We start from the raw sequence: 26,459 nt of genomic DNA, 5'->3' as shown, positions 1-26,459 counted from the left end.
TCGCCCTCTCTCTCTCCCTCTCTCCCTCTCTCCCTCTCTCCCTCTCTCCCTCTCTCCTCTCGCCCTCTCGCCCTCTCTCCCTCTCGCCCTCTCTCCCTCTCTCCCTCTCGCGCTCTCTCCCTCTCGCGCTCTCTCCCTCTCGCGCTCTCTCCCTCTCGCGCTCTCTCCCTCTCGCGCTCTCTCCCTCTCGCCCTCTCGCCTCTCGCGCTCTCTCCCTCTCGCGCTCTCTCCCTCTCGCGCTCTCTCCCTCTCGCGCTCTCTCCCTCTCGCGCTCTCGCCCTCTCGCCTCTCTCCCTCTCGCCCTCTCGCGCTCTCTCCCTCTCGCGCTCTCTCCCTCTCGCGCTCTCGCGCTCTCTCCCTCTCGCGCTCTCTCCCTCTCGCGCTCTCTCCCTCTCGCGCTCTCTCCCTCTCGCGCTCTCTCCCTCTCGCGCTCTCTCCCTCCCTCTCGCGCTCTCTCCCTCCCTCTCGCGCTCTCTCCCTCCCTCTCGCGCTCTCTCCCTCCCTCTCGCGCTCTCTCCCTCCCTCTCGCGCTCTCTCCCTCCCTCTCGCGCTCTCTCCCTCCTCTCGCGCTCTCTCCCTCCCTCTCGCGCTCTCTCCCTCTCGCGCTCTCTCCCTCTCGCGCTCCCTCCCTCTCGCGCGCTCGCCCTCTCGCCCTCTCTCCCTCTCTCCCTCTCTCCCTCTCTCCCTCTCGCCCTCTCGCCCTCTCTCCCTCTCGCCCTCTCTCCCTCCCTCTCGCGCGCTCTCCCTCTCGCCCTCTCTCCCTCTCTCCCTCTCTCCTCTCGCCCTCTCGCCCTCTCGCCCTCTCGCCCTCTCGCCCTCTCTCCCTCTCTCTCCCTCTCTCTCCCTCTCTCTCCCTCTCTCTCTCTCTCTCTCTCTCTCTCGCCCTCTCTCGCCCTCTCTCGCCGTCTCGCTCACTCGCGCTATTGTGCTCGCTCTCTCTCGCGCTCGCTGTTCTCTCTCGCGCCGTCTCGCTCTCTCTCGCGCTCTCACTCTCTCTCTCGCGCTCTCACTCTCTCTCTCGCCGTCTCTCTCTCGCCGTCTCTCTCTCGCCCTCTCTCCCTCTCTCTCTCGCCTCTCTCTCTCGCCCTCTCTCTCTCGCCCTCTCTCTCTCGCCCTCTCTCTCTCGCCCTCTCTCTCTCGCCCTCTCTCTCTCGCCCTCTCTCTCTCGCCCTCTCTCTCTCGCCCTCTCTCTCTCGCCCTCTCTCTCTCGCCCTCTCTCTCTCGCCCTCTCTCTCTCGCCTCTCTCTCTCGCCCTCTCTCTCTCGCCCTCTCTCTCTCGCCCTCTCTCTCTCGCCCTCTCTCTCTCGCCCTCTCTCTCTCGCCCTCTCTCTCTCGCCCTCTCTCTCTCGCCTCTCTCTCTCGCCCTCTCTCTCTCGCCCTCTCTCTCTCGCCCTCTCTCTCTCGCCCTCTCTCTCTCGCCCTCTCTCTCTCGCCCTCTCTCTCTCGCCCTCTCTCTCTCGCCCTCTCTCTCTCGCCCTCTCTCTCTCGCCCTCTCTCTCTCGCCCTCTCTCTCTCGCCCTCTCTCTCTCGCCCTCTCTCTCTCGCCCTCTCTCTCTCGCCCTCTCTCTCTCGCCCTCTCTCTCTCGCCCTCTCTCTCTCGCCCTCTCTCTCTCGCCCTCTCTCTCTCGCCCTCTCTCTCTCGCCCTCTCTCTCTCGCCCTCTCTCTCTCGCCCTCTCTCTCTCGCCCTCTCTCTCTCGCCCTCTCTCTCTCGCCCTCTCTCTCTCGCCCTCTCTCTCTCGCCCTCTCTCTCTCGCCCTCTCTCTCTCGCCCTCTCTCTCTCGCCCTCTCTCTCTCGCCCTCTCTCTCGCCCTCTCTCTCTCGCCCTCTCTCTCTCGCCCTCTCTCTCTCGCCCTCTCTCTCTCGCCTCTCTCTCTCGCCTCTCTCTCGCCCTCTCTCGCCCTCTCTCGCCCTCTCTCGCCCTCTCTCGCCCTCTCTCGCCCTCTCGCCTCTCTCCTCTCGCGCCCTCTCTCTCCCTCTCTCGCCCTCTCTCGCCCTCTCTCTCCCTCTCGCGCCCTCTCTCTCCCTCTCGCGCCCTCTCTCGCCCTCTCGCGCCCTCTCTCTCCCTCTCGCGCCCTCTCTCCCTCTCGCGCCCTCTCTCTCCCTCTCGCGCCCTCTCTCTCCCTCTCGCGCCCTCTCTCCCTCTCGCGCCCTCTCTCCCTCTCGCGCCCTCTCTCCCTCTCGCGCCCTCTCTCCCTCTCGCGCCCTCTCTCCCTCTCGCGCCCTCTCTCCCTCTCGCGCCCTCTCTCCCTCTCGCGCCCTCTCTCCCTCTCGCGCCCTCTCTCCCTCTCGCGCCCTCTCTCCCTCTCGCGCCCTCTCTCCCTCTCGCGCCCCTCTCTCCCTCTCGCGCCCTCTCTCCCTCTCGCGCCCTCTCTCCCTCTCGCGCCCTCTCTCCTCTCGCGCCCTCTCTCCCTCTCGCGCCCTCTCTCCCTCTCGCGCCCTCTCTCCCTCTCGCGCCCTCTCTCCCTCTCGCGCCCTCTCTCCCTCTCGCGCCCTCTCTCCCTCTCGCGCCCTCTCTCCCTCTCGCGCCCTCTCTCCCTCTCGCGCCCTCTCTCCCTCTCGCGCCCTCTCTCCCTCTCGCGCCCTCTCTCCCTCTCGCGCCCTCTCTCCCTCTCGCGCCCTCTCTCCCTCTCGCGCCCTCTCTCCCTCTCGCGCCCTCTCTCCCTCTCTCGCCCTCTCTCTCTCGCCCTCTCTCTCTCGCCCTCTCTCTCTCGCCCTCTCTCTCTCGCCCTCTCTCTCTCGCCCTCTCTCTCTCGCCCTCTCTCTCTCGCCCTCTCTCTCTCGCCCTCTCTCTCTCGCCCTCTCTCTCTCGCCCTCTCTCGCCCTCTCTCGCCCTCTCTCGCCCTCTCTCGCCCTCTCTCGCCCTCTCTCGCCCTCTCTCGCCCTCTCTCGCCCTCTCTCGCCCTCTCTCCCTCTCTCTCCCTCTCGCGCCCTCTCTCTCCCTCTCTCGCCCTCTCTCGCCCTCTCTCTCCTCTCGCGCCCTCTCTCTCCCTCTCGCGCCCTCTCTCGCCCTCTCGCGCCCTCTCTCTCCCTCTCGCGCCCTCTCTCCTCTCGCGCCCTCTCTCTCCCTCTCGCGCCCTCTCTCTCCCTCTCGCGCCCTCTCTCCCTCTCGCGCCCTCTCTCCCTCTCGCGCCCTCTCTCCCTCTCGCGCCCTCTCTCCCTCTCGCGCCCTCTCTCCCTCTCGCGCCCTCTCTCCCTCTCGCGCCCTCTCTCCCTCTCGCGCCCTCTCTCCCTCTCGCGCCCTCTCTCCCTCTCGCGCCCTCTCTCCCTCTCGCGCCCTCTCTCCCTCTCGCGCCCTCTCTCCCTCTCGCGCCCTCTCTCCCTCTCGCGCCCTCTCTCCCTCTCGCGCCCTCTCTCCCTCTCGCGCCCTCTCTCCCTCTCGCGCCCTCTCTCCCTCTCGCGCCCTCTCTCCCTCTCGCGCCCTCTCTCCCTCTCGCGCCCTCTCTCCCTCTCGCGCCCTCTCTCCCTCTCGCGCCCTCTCTCCCTCTCGCGCCCTCTCTCCCTCTCGCGCCCTCTCTCCCTCTCGCGCCCTCTCTCCCTCTCGCGCCCTCTCTCCCTCTCGCGCCCTCTCTCCCTCTCGCGCCCTCTCTCCCTCTCGCGCCCTCTCTCCCTCTCGCGCCCTCTCTCCCTCTCGCGCCCTCTCTCCCTCTCGCGCCCTCTCTCCCTCTCGCGCCCTCTCTCCCTCTCGCGCCCTCTCTCCCTCTCGCGCCCTCTCTCCCTCTCGCGCCCTCTCTCCCTCTCGCGCCCTCTCTCCCTCTCGCTCCCTCTCGCTCCTCTCGCTCCCTCTCGCTCCCTCTCGCGCCCTCTCGCTCCCTCTCGCGCCTCTCGCTCCCTCTCGCGCCCTCTCTCCCTCTCGCGCCCTCTCTCCCTCTCGCGCCCTCTCTCCCTCTCGCGCCCTCTCTCCCTCTCGCGCCCTCTCTCCCTCTCGCGCCCTCTCTCCCTCTCGCGCCCTCTCTCCCTCTCGCGCCCTCTCTCCCTCTCGCGCCCTCTCTCCCTCTCGCGCCCTCTCTCCCTCTCGCGCCCTCTCTCCCTCTCGCGCCCTCTCTCCCTCTCGCGCCCTCTCTCCCTCTCGCGCCCTCTCTCCCTCTCGCGCCCTCTCTCCCTCTCGCGCCCTCTCGCGCCCTCTCGCGCCCTCTCGCGCCCTCTCTCCCTCTCGCGCCCTCTCGCGCCCTCTCGCGCCCTCTCTCGCCCTCTCGCGCCCTCTCTCTCCCTCTCGCGCCCTCTCTCCCTCTCGCGCCCTCTCTCCCTCTCGCGCCCTCTCTCCCTCTCGCGCCCTCTCTCCCTCTCGCGCCCTCTCTCCCTCTCGCGCCCTCTCTCCCTCTCGCGCCCTCTCTCCCTCTCGCGCCCTCTCTCCCTCTCGCGCCCTCTCTCCCTCTCGCGCCCTCTCTCCCTCTCGCGCCCTCTCTCCCTCTCGCGCCCTCTCTCCCTCTCGCGCCCTCTCTCCCTCTCGCGCCCTCTCTCCCTCTCTCTCTCTCACTTTTCTCTTGCCTCTCCCTCTCTCTCACTTTTCTCTTGCCTCTCTCTCTCTCTCTCTCCTCTCACCTCTCTCTCTCTCTCTCTTTCTCTCACCTCTCTCTCTCTCTCTCTCTCTTTCTCTCACCTCTCTCTCTCTCTCTCTCTCTTTCTCTCACACTCTTCTCTCACCTCTCTCTCTCTCTCACACTTCTCTCACCTCTCTCTCTCTCACACACTCTTCTCTCACCTCTCTCTCTCTCTCACACTCTCTCTCACCTCTCTCTCTCTCTCTCTCTCTCACACTCTTCTCTCACCCCTCTCTCTCTCACACTCTTCTCTCACCTCTCTCTCTCTCTCACACTCTTCTCTCACCTCTCTCTCTCTCTCTCTCACCTCTCTCTCTCTCTCTCTCTTTCTCTCACCTCTCTCTCTCTCTCTCACACTCTTCTCTCACCTCTCTCTCTCTCTCACACTCTTCTCTCACCTCTCTCTCTCTCTCACACTCTTCTCTCGCTCTTTCTCTCTCTCACACTCTTCTCTCACCTTTCTCTCTCTCTCACACTCTTCTCTCACCTCTCTCTCTCTCACACTCTTCTCTCACCTCTCTCTCTCACACTCTTCTCTCACCTCTCTCTCTCTCTCACACTCTTCTCTCACCTCTCTCTCTCTCTCTCTCTCTTTCTCTCACCTCTCTCTCTCTCTTTCTCTCACCTCTCTCTCTCTCTTTCTCTCACCTCTCTCTCTCTCACTCTTCTCTCACCTCTCTCTCTCTCTCTCTCTCTTTCTCTCACCTCTCTCTCTCTCTTTCTCTCACCTCTCTCTCTCTCTCTCTCTTTCTCTCACCTCTCTCTCTCTCACTCTTCTCTCACCTCTCTCTCTCTCTCTCTCTCTCACTCTTCTCTCACCTCTCTCTCTCTCTTTCTCTCACCTCTCTCTCTCTCTCTCTCACTCATCTCTCAGCTCTCTGTCTCTCTCACACTCTTCTCTCACCTCTCTGTCTCTCTCACACTCTTCTCTCACCTCTCTGTCTCTCTCTCACTCTTTTCTCACCTCTCTCTCTCTCTGTCTCTCACACTCTTCTCTCACCTCTCTCTCTCTCTCACTCTTCTCTCACCTCTCTCTCTCTCTCACCTCTCTCTCGCTCTAACTCTTCTCACCTCTCTCTCTCTCTCACACTCTTCTCTCACCTCTCTCTCTCTCACCTCTCTCTCTCTCACCTCTCTCTCTCTCTCTCTCTCACTGTTCTCTCACCTCTCTCTCTCTCTCTCTCTCTCTCTCTCTCTCTCTCTCTCTCTCTCTCTCTCACTCTTCTCACCTCTCTCTCTCTCTCTCTCTCTCTCTCTCTCACTCTTCTCACCTCTCTCTCTCTCTCTCTCTCACTCTTCTCTCACCTCTCACTCTTCTCTCACCTCTCTCTCTCACCTCTCTCTCTCTCACCTCTCTCTCTCTCACACCTCTCTCTCTCACCTCTCTCTCTCTCTCACCCCTCTCTCTCTCTCTCACCCCTCTCTCTCTCTCTCACCCCTCTCTCTCTCTCTCTCACCTCTCTCTCTCTCTCTCACCTCTCTCTCTCTCTCTCTCACCTCTCTCTCACCTCTCTCTCTCTCTCACCTCTCTCTCTCTCTCTCACCTCTCTCTCTCTCTCACCTCTCTCTCTCTCTCTCACCTCTCTCTCTCTCTCTCACCTCTCTCTCTCTCTCTCACCTCTCTCTCTCTCTCTCACCTCTCTCTCTCTCTCTCTCTCACCTCTCTCTCTCTCTCTCTCACCTCTCTCACCTCTCTCTCTCACCTCTCTCTCTCACCTCTCTCTCTCACCTCTCTCTCACCTCTCTGTCTCTCACTCTTCTCTCACCTCTCTCTCTCTCTCACTCTTCTCTCACCTCTCTCTCTCTCTTTCTCTCACCTCTCTCTCTCTCACTCATCTCTCAGCTCTCTGTCTCTCTCACACTCTTCTCTCACCTCTCTGTCTCTCTCACACTCTTCTCTCACCTCTCTCTCTCTCTCTCTTCTCTCACCTCTCTCTCTCTCTCTCTCACCTCTCTCTCTCTCACCTCTCTCTCTCACCTCTCTCTCACCTCCCTCTCTCTCACTCTTCTCTCACCTCTCTCTCTCTCTCACTCTTCTCTCACCTCTCTCTCTCTCTTTCTCACCTCTCTCTCTCTCACCTCTCTCTCTCTCTCACTCTTCTCTCACCTCTCTCTCTCACTCTTCTCTCACCTCTCTCTCTCTCACTCATCTCTCAGCTCTCTGTCTCTCTCACACTCTTCTCTCACCTCTCTGTCTCTCTCACACTCTTCTCTCACCTCTCTGTCTCTCTCACACTCTTCTCTCACCTCTCTCTCTCTCTCTCTCTTCTCTCACCTCTCTCTCTCTCTCACCTCTCTCTCTCTCTCTCTCTCACCTCTCTCTCTCTCTCTCACACACCTCTCTCTCTCTCTCACACACCTCTCTCTCTGTCTCACCTCTCTCTCTCTCTGTCTCACCTCTCTCTCTCTCTGTCTCACCTCTCTCTCTCTCTGTCTCACCTCTCATCTCTCTCTCTCTCACCTCTCATCTCTCTCTCTCACCTCTCATCTCTCTCTCTCACCTCTCATCTCTCTCTCTCACCTCTCATCTCTCTCTCTCACCTCTCATCTCTCTCTCTCACCTCTCTCTCTCTCTCTCTCACCTCTCTCTCTCTCTCTCTCACCTCTCTCTCTCTCTCTCACCTCTCTCTCTCACTCTGGTTATGTTGGGTTTTCCTCAACTGTTTGCATGATCACATTGGGCATTCATTCTCTGGTATTGAGAGAATATCTAAGGTAGACCTAAAATTTGCTGCAGATGCACAGAACATTGTACTGCCATTTCAGAGTCTAAGCACAATTATTCAGAGTGTATTAATGTGGCAGGTAGGCATGGGTCCAATGGAGAGCAGCATTCTTTTCTACTGCGCAGCTACAGAGAATGCACTGTCTTTTTGCAACCCAGGCAATAACTCTTGGGAATCACAGGCAACACAGATTGCGCAGTTCTACCTCTTCACTTGAGCTGCTCTGCCATTTGTTTTATGTGTATGAATTAATGTTATCTGTCCTTCCATTGCCTCTTAGTCGCTCAAAAAAAATAAAATCACAAGATGAATATGGGATGAGCAAGATCAGTTGGTCTACTTGAATCATGTGTTCATTCCTCTTTTGTGTAAAGAATACTTTTTTGGTAGAAGTCCTAAATCTGAATCTATGTCCTACATTGGAGATCTGCCTTTTTGTTCTTCTCTGTTCTGGCCCTAGCATATCTCCCTTGTGCATTGCTGGTTGCACAAGGCAGTCAAGGTGTGGTCTGAGCAGCAGACTGTTCACTTTGATCACTCTATTGTAAGGACTCAGCCATCTGTATTTCTGGGTGGTGTAGAGATGGTCTGGCAATGAACTAATGCAGGAGCCCTCAGCCAAAATTCCACCTCAGAATTGACCACCTTGATTGATTTTGGCCATAATTTTCCATGACCTCACCATGGTCCTGATCACTCAGTTGGGTGAAGGGAGGACTGAAAGGCTTTCATAGAATTTATCGAGGCAGTGCTCACAAAACATCCAGCATAGCATTTGATTTCAATAGATTCAGGATGGGATGGACGCAACTAACAAATTGGTATCCCATTAATTTCATTGCATTGTCTTGCAACAGGATTCATCAAAAAAAACAAAGGAAGCAACATGGGTTTCCACCTTTAGCCTACTCCTGTTCTTAAATATACAGCCTCTCGAACCTGTTCCATGATTCAATGGGATTGTGGCTGATCTGTATTCTAATTCCATCCATCTGCCTTGGCTCCATATCCCTTACTACCTTGGCTAGCAAAAATCTATTGATCTTGAATTTAAAATGATTAAATTGAGCTAGCATCTACTTCTTTTTGTTGGCAGGATTTCCACACTTCTAGCACCCTTTGCATGAAGAGTTGTTTGCTATATTCTCTCCTAGATGGCTTATATCCCCTTTTGTCCTAGACTCCTCCATAGCAGAAAAATTTATATTCTGTCTATCCTTATCAATTCCTTTCAAAATCCTAAAACGGTATATCAATTCACCCTTAATCTTCTTTATTCCATGGAATACAAACCTAGTTTATGTAATGTCTCCTCATAATCTATCCCTTAGAGCCCTGGTAATATTCTGGTGAATCTGCATTACGCTGACTCCAAGGCCACTATATCTTTCTAGGGTGTGCCTGGAAGTGTATATAGTACACCAGATGTGGCTTTGTATAGCTGTAGGAGAACTTCCTCTCCTTTTATATTCTACCTAACATTCCATTACGTTAATTTTTTTGTTTTTGTACCTGACTACATTTTAACAATCCGTGTATATGAACCCCTAAATCTCTTCGGACTGCAACTGTTCCTAACTTTTAAACATTAAAAAAAATTAATTCTGATTTTTAAAAAAAATAATTCTGATCTATTCTTTTTGGCCCAAAATGGGTGACCTCAACTTCTATTTAAATCCATCTGCCACTGTTTAATACAGAATTCTTGTGACTTGGCATTATATGTGCCAGACATTACTGCGGGGCTCTAAATATTCCCAACTGGGCACTATGCACAGTGCCCAGCAATACAATTTTCAGAATTTTATCCAACAAGAACAGCAGTAAAATCTACTAGTCAGTTTGATTTCCAGTAAGAACAGCTGCAGGAGGGAGTGACTTCATCAGAGCAGTGTCACACAGAGTGACATTGGGCAGTCCAACAAATGCAGTGCAAGCAATGCCATCGGACTGACTGAAAAATTAGAAATGCTAACACTCTCACTAATCACTCCATTGATTATTTGAAGTGCAATAAAAGCATTTCAATTTTTGCAATGCTCTACTGTAGACTTTTTATTTCATCTTTGATCGTTTTAGCTTGCTGTTTGTGCACTGAAAGAAAATGATTTCAAACATCCTGAAAGAAATCTTCCACTATCTGCTTACTCGAGTCAAAAAAGCAAATTAAAGGGGAACAGAACTGGAGTAATGTAATTAAAGAAATTGAATTATTTTATTAACATTCTGCTGCATATTCCTGTGATATTTCTTGTGACAAAAGCACATGTGGTCACTAATTAAGTCATTTGGGTTGCTATGCCTTTTTGCTTTTCCTATTAAGAATTTTAAGTAAATGATGCATTGAAGATTTTGACTTTATTTTGTAAATCCTCTCTTCCCTCCCAATACCTTTCCCATGGTAACAATATCTGGAATTTTACAGCCCTCCCTAGAGACACGAACACAGGCTGGGGAGGGGCCCATAAAATAGTGATAGAAGGCAGCAGGTGGAGTGCCTGTCGCCTTGCAATTTTTGTCAGGAGCAGGAAAGACCAAAGATGATCTTCTTGCCCAAAGGCCAATTGAGGCCCTTAAGTGGCTCAGTTTATGGCCCCGGAGTGCCCTGACCCCAAAGGCTGCCCACCTATGAACCTGAACACCCTCCCGCTCGCCAGGACCTGCCAGACTGGCCCCGGCGATCGCGCCACACTTAACTGAGGGGTAGGGCTCCAGCGATGGTCCCGAGCCTCTTGTAGTACCGGCAGTGGTGCTGCCAATACGACTGAACTGATTGGCCGGCAGTTAGAGTCATAGAGTTTTACAGCACAGAAACAGGCCCTTCGGCTCAATGTGCCTGCGCCAACCATCAAGCACCCGTCCAAAACGAATCCCACTTCTCCGCACTTGGCCCGTAGCCTTGTATGTTATGGCGTTTCAAGTGTTAATCTAAATACTTCTTAAATGTCATGAGTGTTCCTGCCTCTACCACCCCTTCAGGTAGTGTGTTCCAGATTCCAACCACCTACTGGGTGAAAAAAATTTTCCTCAGCTCCCCTCTAAACCTCCTGCTCCTTACCTTAAATCTATGTCCCCTAGTTACTGACCTTTCCACTAAGCGCAAAAGTTTCTTCCTATCTATCCTATCAATGCCCTTCATAATATTATATACCTCAATCAGGTCCCCCCTCAATCTTCTCCACTCCGAAGAAAAAAAACCCAGCCTATCCAGTCTCTCCTCATAGCTGAAATGCTCCAGCCCAGGCAACATCCTGGTGAATCTCCTCTGCACCCTTTCCATTGCAATCACATCCTTCCTGTAGTGTGGTGACCAGAACTGTACACAGTACTCCAGTTGCTGCCTAACCAGTGTTTTATACAGCTCCATCGTAACCTCCCTGCTCTTATATTCTATGCCTCGGCTAATAAAGGCAAGTGTCCCATATGCCTTCCTAACCACCTTATCTACCTGTGCTGCTGCCTTCTGTACTCCCTAGGGTCCTACCAGGGCCTGATGGGATCTACCCCAGAATACCTCGTTAGTCCTCCCAAGGTGCATCACCTCGCGCATCTCAGGATTAAACTCCATTTGCCACAGCTCCACCCATCTATATTGTCCTGTAATCTAAGGCCTTCCTCCTCACTATTTACGACACTACCAATTCTCGTGTTGTCTGTGAACTTACTGATCATACCTCCTATATTCACGTCTAAATCATTAATGTTACACTACAAACCGTAAGGCTCCCAGCACCGATCCCTGCGGTACCCCACTGGTCACAGGCCTCCATTCGTAAAAACGACCCTCGACCATCACCCTCTTCCTTCATGCCTGCTTTCCACTAAGCCAATTTTGAATCCAATTTGCCAATTACCCTGGATCCCATGGGCTCTTACTTTCTTAATCAATCTCCCATGTGGGACCTTGTCAAAAGCCTTACTGAAGTCCATGTAGACGACATCAACTGCTTTACCCTCATCTACACCTCTTGTCACCACCTGGAAAAATTCAATCAAATTTGTTAGACACTATCTCCCCCTGACAAAGCCATGCTGGCTATCCCTGCCTCTCCAAATGGAGATTAATCCTGCGTCTCAGAATTTTTTCCAATTATTTCCCGACCGACTGATGTTAAACTCACAGGCCTATGATTAACTGGTTTATCCCTGCTACCCTCCTTGAATAATGGTACCATATTCGCTGTCCTCCAGCCTGCTGGCACCTCTCCTGTGGCCAGAGAGGATCTGAAAAGTTGTGTCAGAGCCCCGGCTATCTCCTCCCTTGCCTCACACAGCAACCTGGGATACATCTCATTTGGGCCTGGGGATTTATCCACCTTTAAGCCCGCTAATACAGCTACTACTTCCTCCTTTTCAATGCTAATTTGATCAAGTATATCACAATCCCCCTCCCTGATCACTACATCTACATCGTCCCTCTGCATAGTGAACACAGATGAAAAGTAATCGTTCAAAACCTCACCTATGTCGTCCAGTTATTCTCTTGCCCCTAACATACTTATAGAATGCCTTTGGATTTTCCATTATCTTGTCTGCCAGTGATTTTTCATGTCCCCTCTTCGCTCTCCTAATTACTTTTTTAAGTACTCCCCTACACTTTCTAAACTCCTCCTGGGCCTCCGCTGTTTTCAGCACTCTGAATCTGTCATACGCCTCTTTTTTTTTTTCCTTATCCAATCCTCTATATTCCTTGACATCCAGGGTTCCCTGGACTTATTGGACCTTCTCTTCACCTTTTACGGGAACATGCTGGACCTGAACCCTCGCAATTTTCTTTCTAAATGAGTCCCACTGGTTTGATGTAGACTTTGCTATAAGAAGCTGCTCCCAGTTCACTTTGGCCAGATCCTGTTTTATCATATTGAAATCTGCCTTCCCCCAATTCAGTACTCTTATTTCCGGTCCCTCTATGTCCTTTTCTATAACAACCTTAAATCTTAGAGTTATGGTCACTATCCCCGAAATGCTCTACCACTGCCACTTCTACCACTTGTCTGGCTTCATTCCCTAGGATTAAGTCCAGTACTACTGCTCCTCTTGTAGGACACTCTACGTACTGTCTCAAAAAGCTCTCATGAATGCACTTGAAGAATTCCACCCCCTTTAAGCTTTTTGCACGAATACTATCCCCTCTAATATAGGGAAGTTGAAATCCTCTACTATTATTACCCTATTATATTTGCACCTCTGAGATTTGCCTACATATCTACTCCTCTATCACTGCCTGACTGTTTGGAGGCCTGTAGTACCCACCCAGCCAAGTGATAGCCCCATTTTGTTTTTAAGTTCTACCCTATGGCCTCATTAGAGGAACCTTCTAAAATATCATCCCTCCTCACTGCAGTAATTGACTCTTTAATCAACAGTGCAATGCTGCCTCCTCTTTTCCCCCCTCCCCTATCACGTCTGAAGATTCTACACCCTGGGATATTAAGCTTCCAGCCCTGCCCTTCCCTCAACCATGTCTCAGTGATAACAATAATATCATATTCCCATGTGTTAATCAATGCCCTTCAATTCATCTGCCTTACTTGTAAGACTCCTTCCATTAAAATAGATGCAATCCAGCCTTGCATTATTTGCTTGAGCCATAACAGGTCTACATTTACTCTGCCCTCCAGACTGACTTAGCTTCTCATTTATATTTGATTGTACAACACCCCCTACTGTGCTTCCACTCTGTATCCCATTCTGAGAGGCAGGATACCCACCCTTAAAGGGATGGGGCACTGGGCAGTTAATTGACCAAGCGCCGTTAAATACAGTCGGGGGCATTCTCCAAAGGGCCGAGGCAGAGGTTTAGGCCCAGCGTCGGGACCCCTGCCAGCTCCATAAAGTTCAGCCAAGTATGTACAAAACATGTTGTTGCAACAAACATTTGAGTCTGAATTTTATTGCCAACTTGTTGTGATATCTTAAACAATCTGGATGCTCTCGGTCAGTGACCACAGAATATTCCCAACCTGGGAATTAAAAAAAGCTAAAAGGTATTGTCAGCAATCAAGAAAGAAAGTAACCAAATGAATGGAATGATTGATAGATCAATGTTAGTTCCCCTTTTAAAAAAAGAAAGTATTACATTCACTAAAGTTATACTTTTTTATAATTTGTAAAATATATTTCTTAAGACAAGGCTGTAAGAAAGAGGACCCATTCAAGAAGTGAAGAAAAAAGTAACAAGCGAATCAAGACTTCAGATGTTGACAAAAGTGACCATCTTGACTTAAGTTCCAAAAAACAAAGTACAGAAACTACCAAGAAGATGTCTTTGGAGGAGGTGACCTTTGTTTTTTATTTGCTTTGAAATTGGGAATATTAAGAGTTGTTTTCCAGGGAAATTTAATGTACTGAGGAATAAACTAAATGTTAGATAACCTAGGTGTTTCGCCAAAGCATGCTGTAAAGAATCATTTTGGCTACTTATTTAATTCATTAAGTTTATAACAGTCTGCTGCATTTTAGCAGGAAATGTCTCTATTATGTCTTAAAATTCTTGATGTTCTTTCAGTTAGAGTTTTTTTTTTAATAGGATTGCAGCGGGTAAAAGAGGTGAATTTTAATCTAGGGTGCTACTATGAACCTGGTTAATTTCAGTTCTAATTCATCCAGCATTAATAAATTTGATATACAGCTTAGGTTATAAATTGCTGTGTCAATGAGTGCAAATCACGGTAATACATTAGGGATTATTTTACAAATGTGCAATACTGATGAGTCTTGTAGCTGGGCTTATCAGGAAATACAGATGCAGTGACCTTGATATCCCAGTATGCACAGGTGAAGCTGTTCACCTATAACATGCATGTTTGTAAAATAATTCCTTTTATATTAATTTTTTTTGCTGTAGCATCTTACTGCCATGATGATCTTCCACATACTACAATAGTGAACCCAGATTACCAACTGTGAGACAGGTTAGAATTTTCCCTGTGGTCTACTGAGCCCTATGTTTGTCTGAAATGTGGGTCAGAAACCCGCATCATGTGGGAAGCAATCACTTGTGATTTTCCCCAGGACAGCCAACTAATGGCCAGAGGGCAGGCTCACCTTCCAATTAAGGATGACGGGCAGGCTGTCGAAGCTGGAGGGCCAATCAGAGGCCTTCCAGCTTGAAAGAAACAGCAGGCTGTGATGGAGGGTAAATGGGGGAGAGTGCGCTTCAAAATGGAGACTCCCTCTGTCCAGCTTTTTAAAATATGAATAAAAAGTGGATTTTATAGCCGAGCCACCACTGTGAGGGGGTGGTGGAATCCTTCTCCTGGGTGGCCTGCAGCTGTTGCACAGTCCCTAAGCAGGCAGAGAGTACTTATAGGTCTGCTTGGGGTGCTGGCCCTGGTCTGCCGCTGGGAGGCTGCCTCCAGGCAGCTAAAATGGCCCTCGCCGCCGCTACCTGCGGGAACCAGAATTTTCCAGTCTGCCTCCTTTAATTGGCCCTAATAGGCTCTTGAGGAGCCTGGGCGGCTCCCTACACACATAAGCGGGTAGTCCTGCCACCCCACCCCCCCCCCCACCCACCTTAAAATCAAATGCACTTTTTTCCCACACTAAGACAGCATTGTGCTGTTATCCTACCTGTGATATGTAAAGATGTAAAGTTCCCATGGTCTGGGATGTTGGTCATTTTCCTTGTTGTGACATTCCCCAGAAGAGCAGGATTTAGATAAATATTGTTTTCTTGGTCTGGAACTGGCTTGTGTCTTCCTTTTTGAGTTGACATTATCCACCAACTTTGAACAATGTTTAAAATATTACTGTTAGAATTGTGATGACAGACAGCCACTCCATTCATCATGAAATCACATGTTATTGCATATTGTCTCCCTGGATTTCTCCCACACTCAAAGGACTATCTTCAATGATTCGTGCGAAACTACTTTATCTCCAGTGTAGCAGAGGAGGCAGTTACAGCCAGCTTTTAGTATTAACCCTTACACAGGGAGAATAGATGAAAATAACTATCGAATGTGGCAGTTATATATTTTTTATCCACATTCATGGTGATGAGGGAAATTTCTGTTCTCAATGTCTGAAATACTCACCGAATTAATCACCAAATTAGATGCATTTGTCCGAAACTGTTTCACCAGAAAAAAACCCCAGCTACACCCACTGTTATCACTTGGGGTACTTCTTCATTCTTTATATGCAGTTGATCCTTCACATACAAAAGTCTCACTTGCCTGCCCTTTTCCTGACCTGGTTCGTTTGAATATTATAATTCCTTTTATCAATGTAACCTCTAGCCCACCACCTTTTAATATACATAACGTTACTTCCAGAATCTGACCCGATGGACAATTTTAGAAGGACAGGAGAGAATAAGTATGAATTGTATATCAATTGTGTTTAATTATGTGCTGGTGGAGGACATTAATTGGGGTTTCACTTCAGTACATGTGAAGAAACACTTACTAAAACTGTGGTGTGGTTGTGTTAGCAGGTGTATGCTTGTAATATTTCACTCTATATAAATAAATTTCAGATTGAGTAAAGATTGATTCCAGTACTATCCTTCAACAGGCTTTCTGGATTATAACCTGATAGCAGAGGATGGTTGCCTAAATGTGAAGGTTGGAAACTTTGAAAGTCTTTTTTTAGACAGAAGACTACAATCCTAATGGCCATTGTGAGAAATGGCAGAAAGCAAGTGTAAATTGTTGGGATATGATTACTAGGGTCCTACCAAATTCACAGCAATGAAAAATGCGTCATGGACCATGAAGTCCTGGGTCCTTTGTGAAATTGGCCATTTTGCAAACTTCCTGCATTTTATTTATTAACACAAGGCTCACCTCGCTGATTGCAGGGCATGTTGCGAACATCACACATTTTAGTGATTGACACAAGGCTCACCTCGCTGATTGGTAGATGAGGGAGGGCTTCCTGTGCAGTTTTGAGAGAAACAGTCTTAAGTATTAGCAGACAAATGAGAATACCAGAATGAGCAAATCAAAAACGGCCACAGCCATTACTGCAGCACATTGGGCTGGATTTTACAACCCCCCACACCCCCCACCCCGACATCAGGGGTCGTGGCTGGGGTACGGGGAGGGGCGGAAAATGCCTCCAGGAATGGCCTGCCACAGGCCTCAATGCCAGGAAGGTCCAGCCTAATATTGCCGGCAGCAGCAATGCCTCGTGGCAGTCCCCCGCCCGCCACTCGGCAACAGGACCAATATTTAAATGTAATTAAATTAATGAATTAAATACTTACCCGTTCGGAGATCCGATACAGGACATTGGTGGGGAGAGGGGAGCAGGTAAGCATTTCAGTGCGGAAGGCGGGGGAGCAGGGTCATAATGATTTGATTGGTCCCAGGGATTGTGGAAAGGGGTAAAGATTAAAGTTTGTGAACTGTGGGGGTGGGGGGAGAAAGGTCAGGTGCACAAGGTAAGTATTTTGGGAGTGGGGGGAGAGGGTAAGGAATGAAATGTATGGTTTTTTGGGGTGGGTTAAGACATTTTTCAAAAAATGTCCCTTTAAAATTTAAATCGTAACGTACGGCTCGAAGCCGTTTAAAAATGTCATTGGCACCTGCACAGTGGCGCCTGACGCCGTTGCCGGGGTTCGATCACCCACCCCTCCACATCATTGGGGCCGGTTTGGGTTGGGGGGGGGGTGGGTGGCGGTGCGGTCCACCCTGGCCATTTAAATGAGCCACAGCAATATTAAACGGCTCTGCGACAATGCGGCAGCAATGTAAAATCCAGGCCATTGAGTGAAAGAATTTGAAAGCCAGATTCTGCATGGTGATGGTGGAATACTGTTTTGTACAAGCTGCAATGTTTCGTTGGATCACACACCGCAGGCAACAGTTCAGTGCCACTTAGAATCCGAAAGCCAGCGCAGCAGGAAGAGAGCATCCGACACCGCACTGCTGGAAAAGGAACCCAGAAAAACGAGCAATGATTTCAAATAAAAACAAGAAATGCTGGAAATACTCAGCAGGTCTGGCAGCATCTGTGGAGAGAGAAGCAGAGTTAACGTTTCAGGTCAGTGGCCCTTCTTCAGAACTGATGAGCAATAATCTCATCTCTTTTTAAGAAGTCGACAGAGAGCTCGGAAAATCGTCAGTTGGTTATAATGGAACTTGTGAATGTTTCTGCAAGCGCCATTGTACCAATGGAAAAACTTGATCACCCAAAGCAGTGGTTATTCATTCAACGTAATGTGAAAAATGGTGGTTGCTTGCCAAGTGCAAATAAACTACAACAGGACTACCTACCGAAGGTTTTGCTACACATTATTAGGAGATGAAGTCTCAGATTAACGCATGTGAGTTTTCACGCTCACATTCAACCACTGACGTCAGTGAGTAAAAAAATGTGACCTTTTATTGTCAGCTTTTTACAATCATTTTTGAGTATACCATAAATGCTATTGTGTTTTAAAAAGATCATTTTCATGGTTTGTTGCAATAACTTGAAATTTATATTTCAATACATGAAATCGTGAAAATCACTATTCTTACAATGCCATGACTGTGAAATTTATAAAATTTGACCACAAATTTGGTAGGACCCTAATGATTACCCTCCACTGTTCTGAGTCTGAACTGTATGACCGGTGGAAGAACCAAGTGGATATGGGTTACATCTCTACTAAAGAGGAAGCAAGGTATGTCCTCAGCAGTGTTGCTTCCCATCAGAGGTAAAATCAGAAATAAAGCATTTTGTGAACTGGCTGCCTGTCAGTTGGATATTGAAGGTTTGGATCTTCTATTGGAATTCTTAGATGAAATTTACAAGAAAGACGATCTATTAAATGCCAGTGAGACATGGTCAGACTTTGATAGCTTTTGGGAAACAAAAGGTTATTCAATGGAGGAATATATCATGGCCTATAAAAGAATTAGGAAATTCAATTTAAAGATCCCTGGTTCAGTGCAAGTATTTAAATTGCTGGATTTTGCTAAGGTGTTGCATGTGGACAGGCTCCTGATTCTAACTGGTGGTCAGTTCTCAGAGAGAGACTCTCTGTTGGGTCAGATGTCTGCTGGCTTGAAAAAGAAAATTGTAGGTTAACAGTTATTTCCTGCAGCCTTGATGGAACAAATGGGACATTGCATAGTGGCACAAAGAATAAAGGACTCGATTGATTACCGGATTTCAAATTGGTCCAGGTACTAGACACAGGTGTCAGTACAATAAAAGAGTTACAGACAGGCATAATGAGGATGAAAGCACCTTAAGCAGATCTGGCTATTTCAGCAAAAGAGAGAATTGGAACAGCAATAATAGGCGAATGAATGCCCAAGGAACAGTTAATAGGTGCCCAGTGTGATTCAAAGTTTCATTATACGATGAACTGCCCAAAGCAGGGAGGTAAGATCCTTGCAATGACGTATGCACTGGGAGAATTCTGAGGAAGAAGATGATTATGAATCCAAACGAATTGTGTTAGTCACAAGGAGCTTTAGTCCAGTGATGAATGTGTTAGTCACAGGCTTGTTCAACTGTGCTGTGCTAGATAGTGCTTGCACATCTCCCATATGCGGAGCAGTTTGGTTAAAATGTTATGTAGATTCACTCAGTAGTGAGGATCGACGCATGGTTAAGGAATATAAAAATACTACTTGCTTTAGATTTCGCAACAACACATTGTCGTCACTAAAGAGAGTTGTAATTTCATGTAAGATAGCTGGAGTAAGCCATTTTCTAAGTACTGATGTATCTAATGAGATACTTTTACTGTTGAGTAAACCTTCTATGATAAAGGCACAAATGAAACTTGACATGGAGCATGATATGACAATTCTCCTTGGAAATCCAGGGGATCTGTAGACAGGACATTATTGTATCCCCTTAACAAAACCTGATATTTCTCATCAGAGTGTTAGACAAGTATTAATGGCATCAGGTGATGAGAATCAAAAAAAAAAAGAAAATGGTCTTAAAGTTACATATATAATTTGCTTACTCTACTGGTCAAAGGTTAAAAACCCTGCTAAAGGTGGTAGGTGTGGTTGATGAAGATTGAGGCTAGTTGAAGAAATTAGTAAGAAGTGTGAAATCTGTTAAGTTTGAGGGCACCGCCACATCCTGTTGTAAGCCTTCCATTAGCACGTACCTTTACCAAGGTAGTTGCCATGGATCTAACGGGATGGGACAATGACAGATATTTTTATTCTACATTTTATAGACCTGGCAACCTGATTTAGTCTTTCTTCAGTAATACATAGTGAGAGCCAATGGCTAATTATAGAGAAAATCACGGAGAAATGGATAGTGACTGGAGCTGGGGCACCAGCTAAGTTTTTGACTGATATTGGAGGTAAATTTACTAATGACAAGTTCAGAGACGTGTGAAAACGTGAACATTAGGATCATAAATACCGCTGCTGTAAGTCCTTTCAGCAGTGGACTCTGAAAGGAATCATGCGGTGATCGATGAAATGCTGCATGAGAGCTTAGCTTCAACCAGACAGCAAGTTGACAACCAGCCTGGCATGGGTGGTTCATGCAAGATTCGCTCCAGATGGTTGGAGGGTATATTCCCAATTGGTCTATGGGCGAAATCCCAAATTGCCTTCTGCGCTGTGCGATAGTCCTCCTGCTCTAGAAGGTACGACAATTAGATCCACTTTTTTTCCCGCACATTTGAATGCTTTTACATGCAGGGAGATGGACTTTCATCAAGGCTGAGGCATCTTGAGAAAATATGGAGAGATTCAAGGCATCATATAAGACCATCTGAGACAGAATTTAATTCAGACGATTTGGTGCATTACTAAAGAGAGGGTCATGGGGAATGGAAAGACCTTGGTAAGATAATAGGTTGTGATGGTAAGACAGTAGTTATCAGACATGGCAATCAAACTGTTAAACTTCAAGGCTCATTCCTCACAATTAATCAGGATTAATTACAAAATCTTAGACACTGAGCAGCTGAAAGAAGTAAACAAGGCACCTGGTGCCTCAAATGCTCGTGCATTTTGTGATGAAGGTTCTGAGGAACAAATGCAGTAGTTCCAAGGGCTGGATAGCAACTAATGTAAGTGATCATGATGCACAGGACAGAGCTATTGCATCCAAAGGCCAATTAGCCAGAGTGGGTACTCCAGGTGACACATATTTCAGAGGGATCTAATGAATGGAGGGATGTGACAATTGTGGAATGTGCAGGAAAATCTGGCAAGTTTAAATATTGGTTGCATGTTTGGCATGATGGCCAAGAAGCGACGTCTGTGGACTGGCAGAATGGGGTGAAAGAGGAAAGTCAGAAAGCACCGTGCAAGTTCAAATAATGGGATAATGTGCACGCTACAAAAAGTGAGTGAAAAAAGGTTATGGATTGACCACACTCCGATCAGCCATGATCTTATTGAATAGCGGAGCAGGCTCAAGGGGCCAAGTGGCCGACTGCTGCTCCTTTTTTTTTAATGTTTGTATGACCTTGCTGACTTGAAACAAATGAGAGAAAAGTACTCTATAAAATTAAATGGGTCATCAACTGCTCAAAAGAAAAGCTTGTATGAATTACAGGTCCTAGAGGCGGGCCCGTCTCACAATGTAATACTTTGTACAGAATATGGAAGTTTTTGGTTTGTATTGATATTTTGTTTGTGCATTATTAACTTTTTATTTAAAGAGAAAGAATGGAATCTGTTAATTGTGTATCGGTTGCGTATATGCAGGTGGAGGGCATGAATTGGGGCTTCACTTGAGCACATATAAAGACACTTGCTGAAACTGTGGTATGGTTGAGTTAGCCAATGTATGCTTCTAATATTTCAGTCTGTAAATAAATGTTAGACTGAGTAAAGATTGATTCCAGTACTATCCTTCACCAACTGGCTTTCTGAATTATAACAATAAGGATGTGGTAGATAAAATTGTTGCTGTATTATGCAAAAAGGACAGTGTCTTAAGAAATTTTTCCTGATTTTTGGATGATGCCAGTTCATTTGTAAGTGGGAGTAGAACTCTTGAAGGAATGCAAAAGATAATACCTACAGTAGATAATTAACACTGCTTAATATAAGAAAATGTATATGCTAAACTTTGAGCAGTGCTTTGACTTCCTGTATGTGCAAATCACAAATTCATTCCAATTTATGTTATTAGATCCAGAAAATGCTGCAACAAAAGATGGTCGCCAAACTTAGTAATGATGTTTTGGACAACAAACTTGAGGAGTTAACAAAAAGAATTGAAAACATTGACTGCAGACAAAAGCATGAAGAGCTGGCTAAAACTATCCAAGTAAGATTTTAACAACAACTTGCATTTATTTAGCACCTTTTTATCATAGTAAAATGTCCCAAGGTGCTTCACAGGAACATTATCAAACAAAACTTTAGCCCAAGCCAGATAAGGAGATATTGGAGCAGATGATGAAAAGCCTTGTACAAAGAGAGTTGTTTTAAGGAAGTGTCTTTTACCACCTAGAAGGACAAGGGCAGCATATGCATGGGAACACTGCCACCTGCAAGTTCCCCTCCAAGCCACACACCATCCTGACTTGGAACTATATCGCCGTTCCTTCACTGTCGCTCGTTCAAAATCCTGGAACTCCCTAACAGCACTATGGGTGTACCTACTCCACATGGACTGCAGTGGTTCAAGAAGGCGGCTCACCACCACCTTCTCAAGGGCAGTTAGGGATGGGCATCAAATGCTGTCTTAGCCAGCCACGCCCATATCCCATGAACAAATTTTTTAAAGAGGGGAGGTTTATGGAGGGAATTCCAGTGCTCGGTACCTTGGCAGCCACAAGTGATGGTGGAGCAATTAAAATTGGGGATGTGCAAGAATTGGATGAGCACAGATGTAAGGCTGGAGGAAATTGCAGGGATAGAAAGGGGCAAGGAATTTGAAAATCAGGACCAGTCTTTTGTTTAAACAACATATGTAGGTCATTGATCACAGGGGTGATGGATGAATGGGACTCTGTGCAAGTTAGGACATGGTAAGGCGATTTTTGGATAACTTCAGGTTTATAAAGGGTAGAAGATGAGAGGCCAGCCAGGAGTGTGTTGGAAAGGCAGACAAATCACCAAGACCTAATGGCCTGCATCCAAGGGTTTTAAAGGAAGTGGCTGCAGAGATAGTGGATGTATTGGTCGAAATATTTCAGAACTCACTGGATTCCGGGAGGGTCCCAGCGGATTGGAAAAGCACTAACGTGACGCCCCTGTCAAGAAGAGAGGGAGACAAAAAGAAGGAAACTATAGGCCAGTCAGCCTATCATCGGTCGTTGGGAAAATGCTAGAGTCCGTTATGAAGGAAGAAATTAAGGAAGTTTCAGTGCTGTATCTCTAATCTAAAAAAAAAGCAAGACATTTAGAAAAGCTTAACGCAATCAAACAGAGTCAACGTGGTTTTATGAAAGGGAAATCATGTTTGACAAATTTGCTAGAGTTCTTTGAGGATATAACAAGCAGAGTTGATAAAGGGGAACCAGTAGATGTCGTGTATTTGGATTTCCAGAAGGCATTTGATAAGGAGCCACATAAAAGATTATTGCACAAGATAGCTCACGGTATTAGGGATAATGTATTAGCATGGATTGAGGATTGGTTAACTCACAGAAGACGGAGAGTCGGGATTAATGGATCTCTTTCAGGTTGGAAAGATGTAACTAGTGGAGTGCCACAAGGATCAGTCCTAGGGCCTCAATTATTTACTATTTATATTAATGACTTGGAGAAGGGGGCAGAGTGTAATATTTCCAAATTTGCTGACTATACAAAATTAGGTGGGAGGGCATGTTTGATGAAGACATAAGGAATCTGCATGGGGATATAGATATGAGTGAATGGGCAAAAACTTGGCGGGTGGAGTTTAATGTAGGAAAGCGTGAGGTCATGATCTTTGGTAGGAAGAATCAAAAGGCAGACTATAATTTAAATGGAAAGACTCTAATTTAAAAAAAAAGTGTAGCACAGAGTAAAGGCCTGCTACCTGACCCGAACCCGACGGGACCCGACGACATGTGTCTGGTTCAGCTCTGGTTGCTCTTCTCGGCTCGGCTCAGGCTGGGCTGGGTCCGATTGGGCACACAGTACTACCTTTTGCTCTGCTGGGAGGAAAAGGGAAGTTGAATAAGTAGGCATCAAAATTTGAAAAGCCTGCCTGAGCTGGGAGTCCAGGACGTCAAGGAGGGAAACGTGTATCCGGACTGCACAGACTGAGTCTGCGCAGTGAGCGTCTCTATGACGTTATCGTGCTCATACTGCAGCTTCCTTCCATTCCATCCATCCAAAAGTGGTAAGTACAGTGAGTGCACTATGGATGTAAAACGAATGCTGTCAACTGGAGAAAGTGAATATTCTGGTGGTCAGGTCGGGCGCAGGAAAAAAGTGAAAGGACTCTGGCCGGCTCAGACTCGGTTCCAATGTGGTTCAGCGGGTTCGGGTCGTTTTTTTTTCCAGACCCGAGCAGGCCTTTAGCACAGAGGGATCTGGGTGTTCTTATGCATGAAACACAAAGTTAGCATGCAGGTGCAGCAACACGTTAGAAGGCAATTGGAATTTTGGCCTTTGGTGCTAGGGAGTTGGAGTTTAAAAATAGGGAAGTCTTGTAACACTGTACAGGGTGTTGATGAGGCCGCACCTGGAGTACTGTGTACAAATTTGGTTCCCGTATTTAAGAAAGGATATACTGGCAGTGAAGGCAGTTCAAAAGAGAATCACTAGACTGATTCCTGGGATGAAGGGTTGACCGATCAAGAACGGCTAAACAGGTAGGGCCTTTATTCATTAGAGTTTAGAAGAATGAGAGGTGATCTTATTGAAACATACAAGACTCTGAGGAGGTTTGACAGGGTGGATGTTGAGAAGATGTTTCCACTTGTGGGGGAATCTAGAACTTGGGGACATAATACAGAATAAGGGGACACTCATTTAAAACTGAGATGCGAAGGAATTTCTTCTCTGAGGGTAGTGAATGTCTGGAATTCTCTACCTCAGAGTTGTGGAGGTTAGATCACTGAAAGTATTTAAAGAGGAGCTAGATAGATTCTTGAAATTGGGGGGTTGAGGGCTATAAGGAGCTGGCACAAAAGAGGAGTTGAGGTCTGGGGCAGATCAGCCATGATCTTATTGAATGGCGGGGCAGGCTTGAGGGGCTGAATGGTCTACTCCTGCTCCTGTTTCTTATGTTCCTATGATCAAGCGTAGAGGTAACAAAGGCATGGCTAAGGGTATCAGCAGCAGATGAGCTGAGGCAAGAGCAGAGTCAGGCAATGTTACGGCAGTGGAAATGGGCAGTCTTAGTGATGGTGCAAATATGTGGTTGGAAGCTCATCTCAAATATGAAACCAAGATTGAAAACAATCTGGTTCAGCCTTAGACAATTGCCAGGAAGAGGGATGGAGTTGGTTGCCAGGGAACAGAATTTATGGTAGGGATCTATAATTGGTTCTTAATCTAGTGCATGAAATTTGGAACAATACTTTTCTTGATGCATTGTTTAAAAAAAAAAGTGTTGAGGAAGGACACAGTGAACTACATCAATGATCTTGTCTGTGTTTTATTCCATGTAAGTGGGCAGTTATTTGTGTTCAAGTCCAACCCAGACAGAAAGGATAAATGTCTGTCTTTTGAGGTCAGTTGTGCAGTGGGTAATTACTATCCAGTTGCAAGCAGGCTGACTGAAAGGCAGAGTACTCCACTGCTTTTGATTGTAGTACTAATTCAGTGGTCTGAGAAATGTGGCAGTACTAAATTGAAATGATTGATGGAGATCATTTTCCGAAACTGGAAATTCTATGTTCAAAATTCAGTCTTTATTCTCTCTCTAGAAACTTTTTTTTTGTTGGATGCACACCTAGTTCCTTTTTTTTTTAAAGAAATGTTTCTGCCTTCCCTTCTGCTGGGTCTTTGACCTGCTATAGTGTATAGGTTTGAAGCCATTTTCATGTTTTAAAACAAGTATTATATACAAGTTACCAAAATAAAAACTGATTTATAACCTTTTTTTGCACACAGACTAGAATAAAACGATTGGAAAGGAAAGTAAAAGCTGCTTTGCAGACTGTAAATACAGTGACATTCAGAAAGAAACCAGAGGAGGTACAAAATAATCTTCAGCCAATAACAGTTTTTTTTTTAACTTAAATATAGCCAACCTAATTTTACATTTAGTTTGCACTTTTTATCAACTTTTTCACACTAAATTACTTTTCTTAGAAAGCAGTGTAATGATGTTTCTTTGGATAGCAGCTATGACCGTTCTCGAGTTTTTTGTTTTATTATTCAATACTTATACGGAACACTTCTGCATTATTTTCACTACAGCAATCTGAAATGGCACCTGTGCCACAGTATGCTACCACTGTATTAAATTCAAACAATGCATCAGAACCTGGGTCGCTTACAAAACATATGGATTCATCTATAGCACTTGCAGTTGCATCAGTCCCGTCCTCTCGGCCATTGCCTTACAAGAAAACTCCAGATTCTTCTAATTATGAACTGAATTTACAGTTACCTGAAAGGTATTGTTTAATTTAAGTGTAAAGATGAATTTATGGTAGGATCGCAGTGTTTATTGTGTTTAGAATTATGTGCTTTCACCTAAGGTACATGGTTTTCTAACAGTGTGGCAATAGCAAAGATGAAAATGTATGGCGGTAGTCATACACTATACTGCTGAGATCTGATGTTCAAGTTTGGGATATTTTGTCAAAGTGTTTTACTCCATCTTCTGGTTTAGCAGTACACCGATGCTTTGGTTCCATAATATCCTGAGAGTTTCTGGTGTTGATACCAAGACTTTGACACCAACCAGCAAGTTTACCATTCAGAAAAATGGTTTGCTTTACAGAGTGCTATGTTCTTCATCCATTTGCCTTAGTTAACAGGAGTAGGCCATTCAGCCCATCAAGCCTGTTCCGTCATTCAATTAGATCATAGCTGATCATCTACCTCAATGCCACTTTCCCGTGCTATCTCCAGATCCCCTTGATGTCATTAGTATCCAGAAATCTGACGATTTCTGTCTTGAACATGCTGAATGATTTGAGTTCCCACAGCCCTCTGGGGTAGAGAATTCCAAAGATTCACCACGCTCAGTCTTAAATGGCCTACCCCTTATTCTGAGACTGTGTCCCCTGGTTCTAGACTCACCAGCCAGAGGAAACGTCTTTTCTATATCCATCCTGTCACACCCTGTAAGAATTTTGTAAGTTTCAATGAGATCATGTCTAGTAATTTTTTTTGCAGTACCTCAATACCAATGACATTGGCA

The 26,459-nt window shown here is 47.3% G+C and overlaps 1 protein-coding gene across 8 annotated transcripts in view; it reads left to right on the top strand.

The window, feature by feature from the left end:
- atf7ip2 (activating transcription factor 7 interacting protein 2) overlaps positions 1-26,459 on the top strand; it is a 186,575-nt gene that overhangs the window by 112,925 nt on the left and 47,191 nt on the right. For 6 of the 8 annotated variants that reach the window (XR_010977409.1, XR_010977410.1, XR_010977408.1 and 3 more), the window contains 4 exons: positions 13,394-13,542; positions 21,333-21,470; positions 25,199-25,282; positions 25,508-25,707. Coding sequence is in view for 5 of the 8 variants with exons in the window: in XM_068056399.1 (XP_067912500.1) it covers positions 13,528-13,542; positions 21,333-21,470; positions 25,199-25,282; positions 25,508-25,707 (437 nt within the window). In the remaining 3 variants the exon portion in view is untranslated. Of the gene's footprint in view, positions 1-9,438; positions 9,458-13,393; positions 13,543-15,785; positions 15,836-21,332; positions 21,471-25,198; positions 25,283-25,507; positions 25,708-26,459 lie in introns of those variants that run through there. The other 2 variants (XM_068056401.1, XM_068056400.1) reach the window with 2 other exon arrangements.

This window comes from Heterodontus francisci, chromosome 24 (genome assembly GCF_036365525.1).
Source record: "Heterodontus francisci isolate sHetFra1 chromosome 24, sHetFra1.hap1, whole genome shotgun sequence".
NCBI lineage: Eukaryota > Metazoa > Chordata > Chondrichthyes > Heterodontiformes > Heterodontidae > Heterodontus > Heterodontus francisci.
The sequence above is the reverse complement of the archived record's forward strand: the minus strand, read 5'-3'. Positions and strand labels throughout refer to the sequence as shown.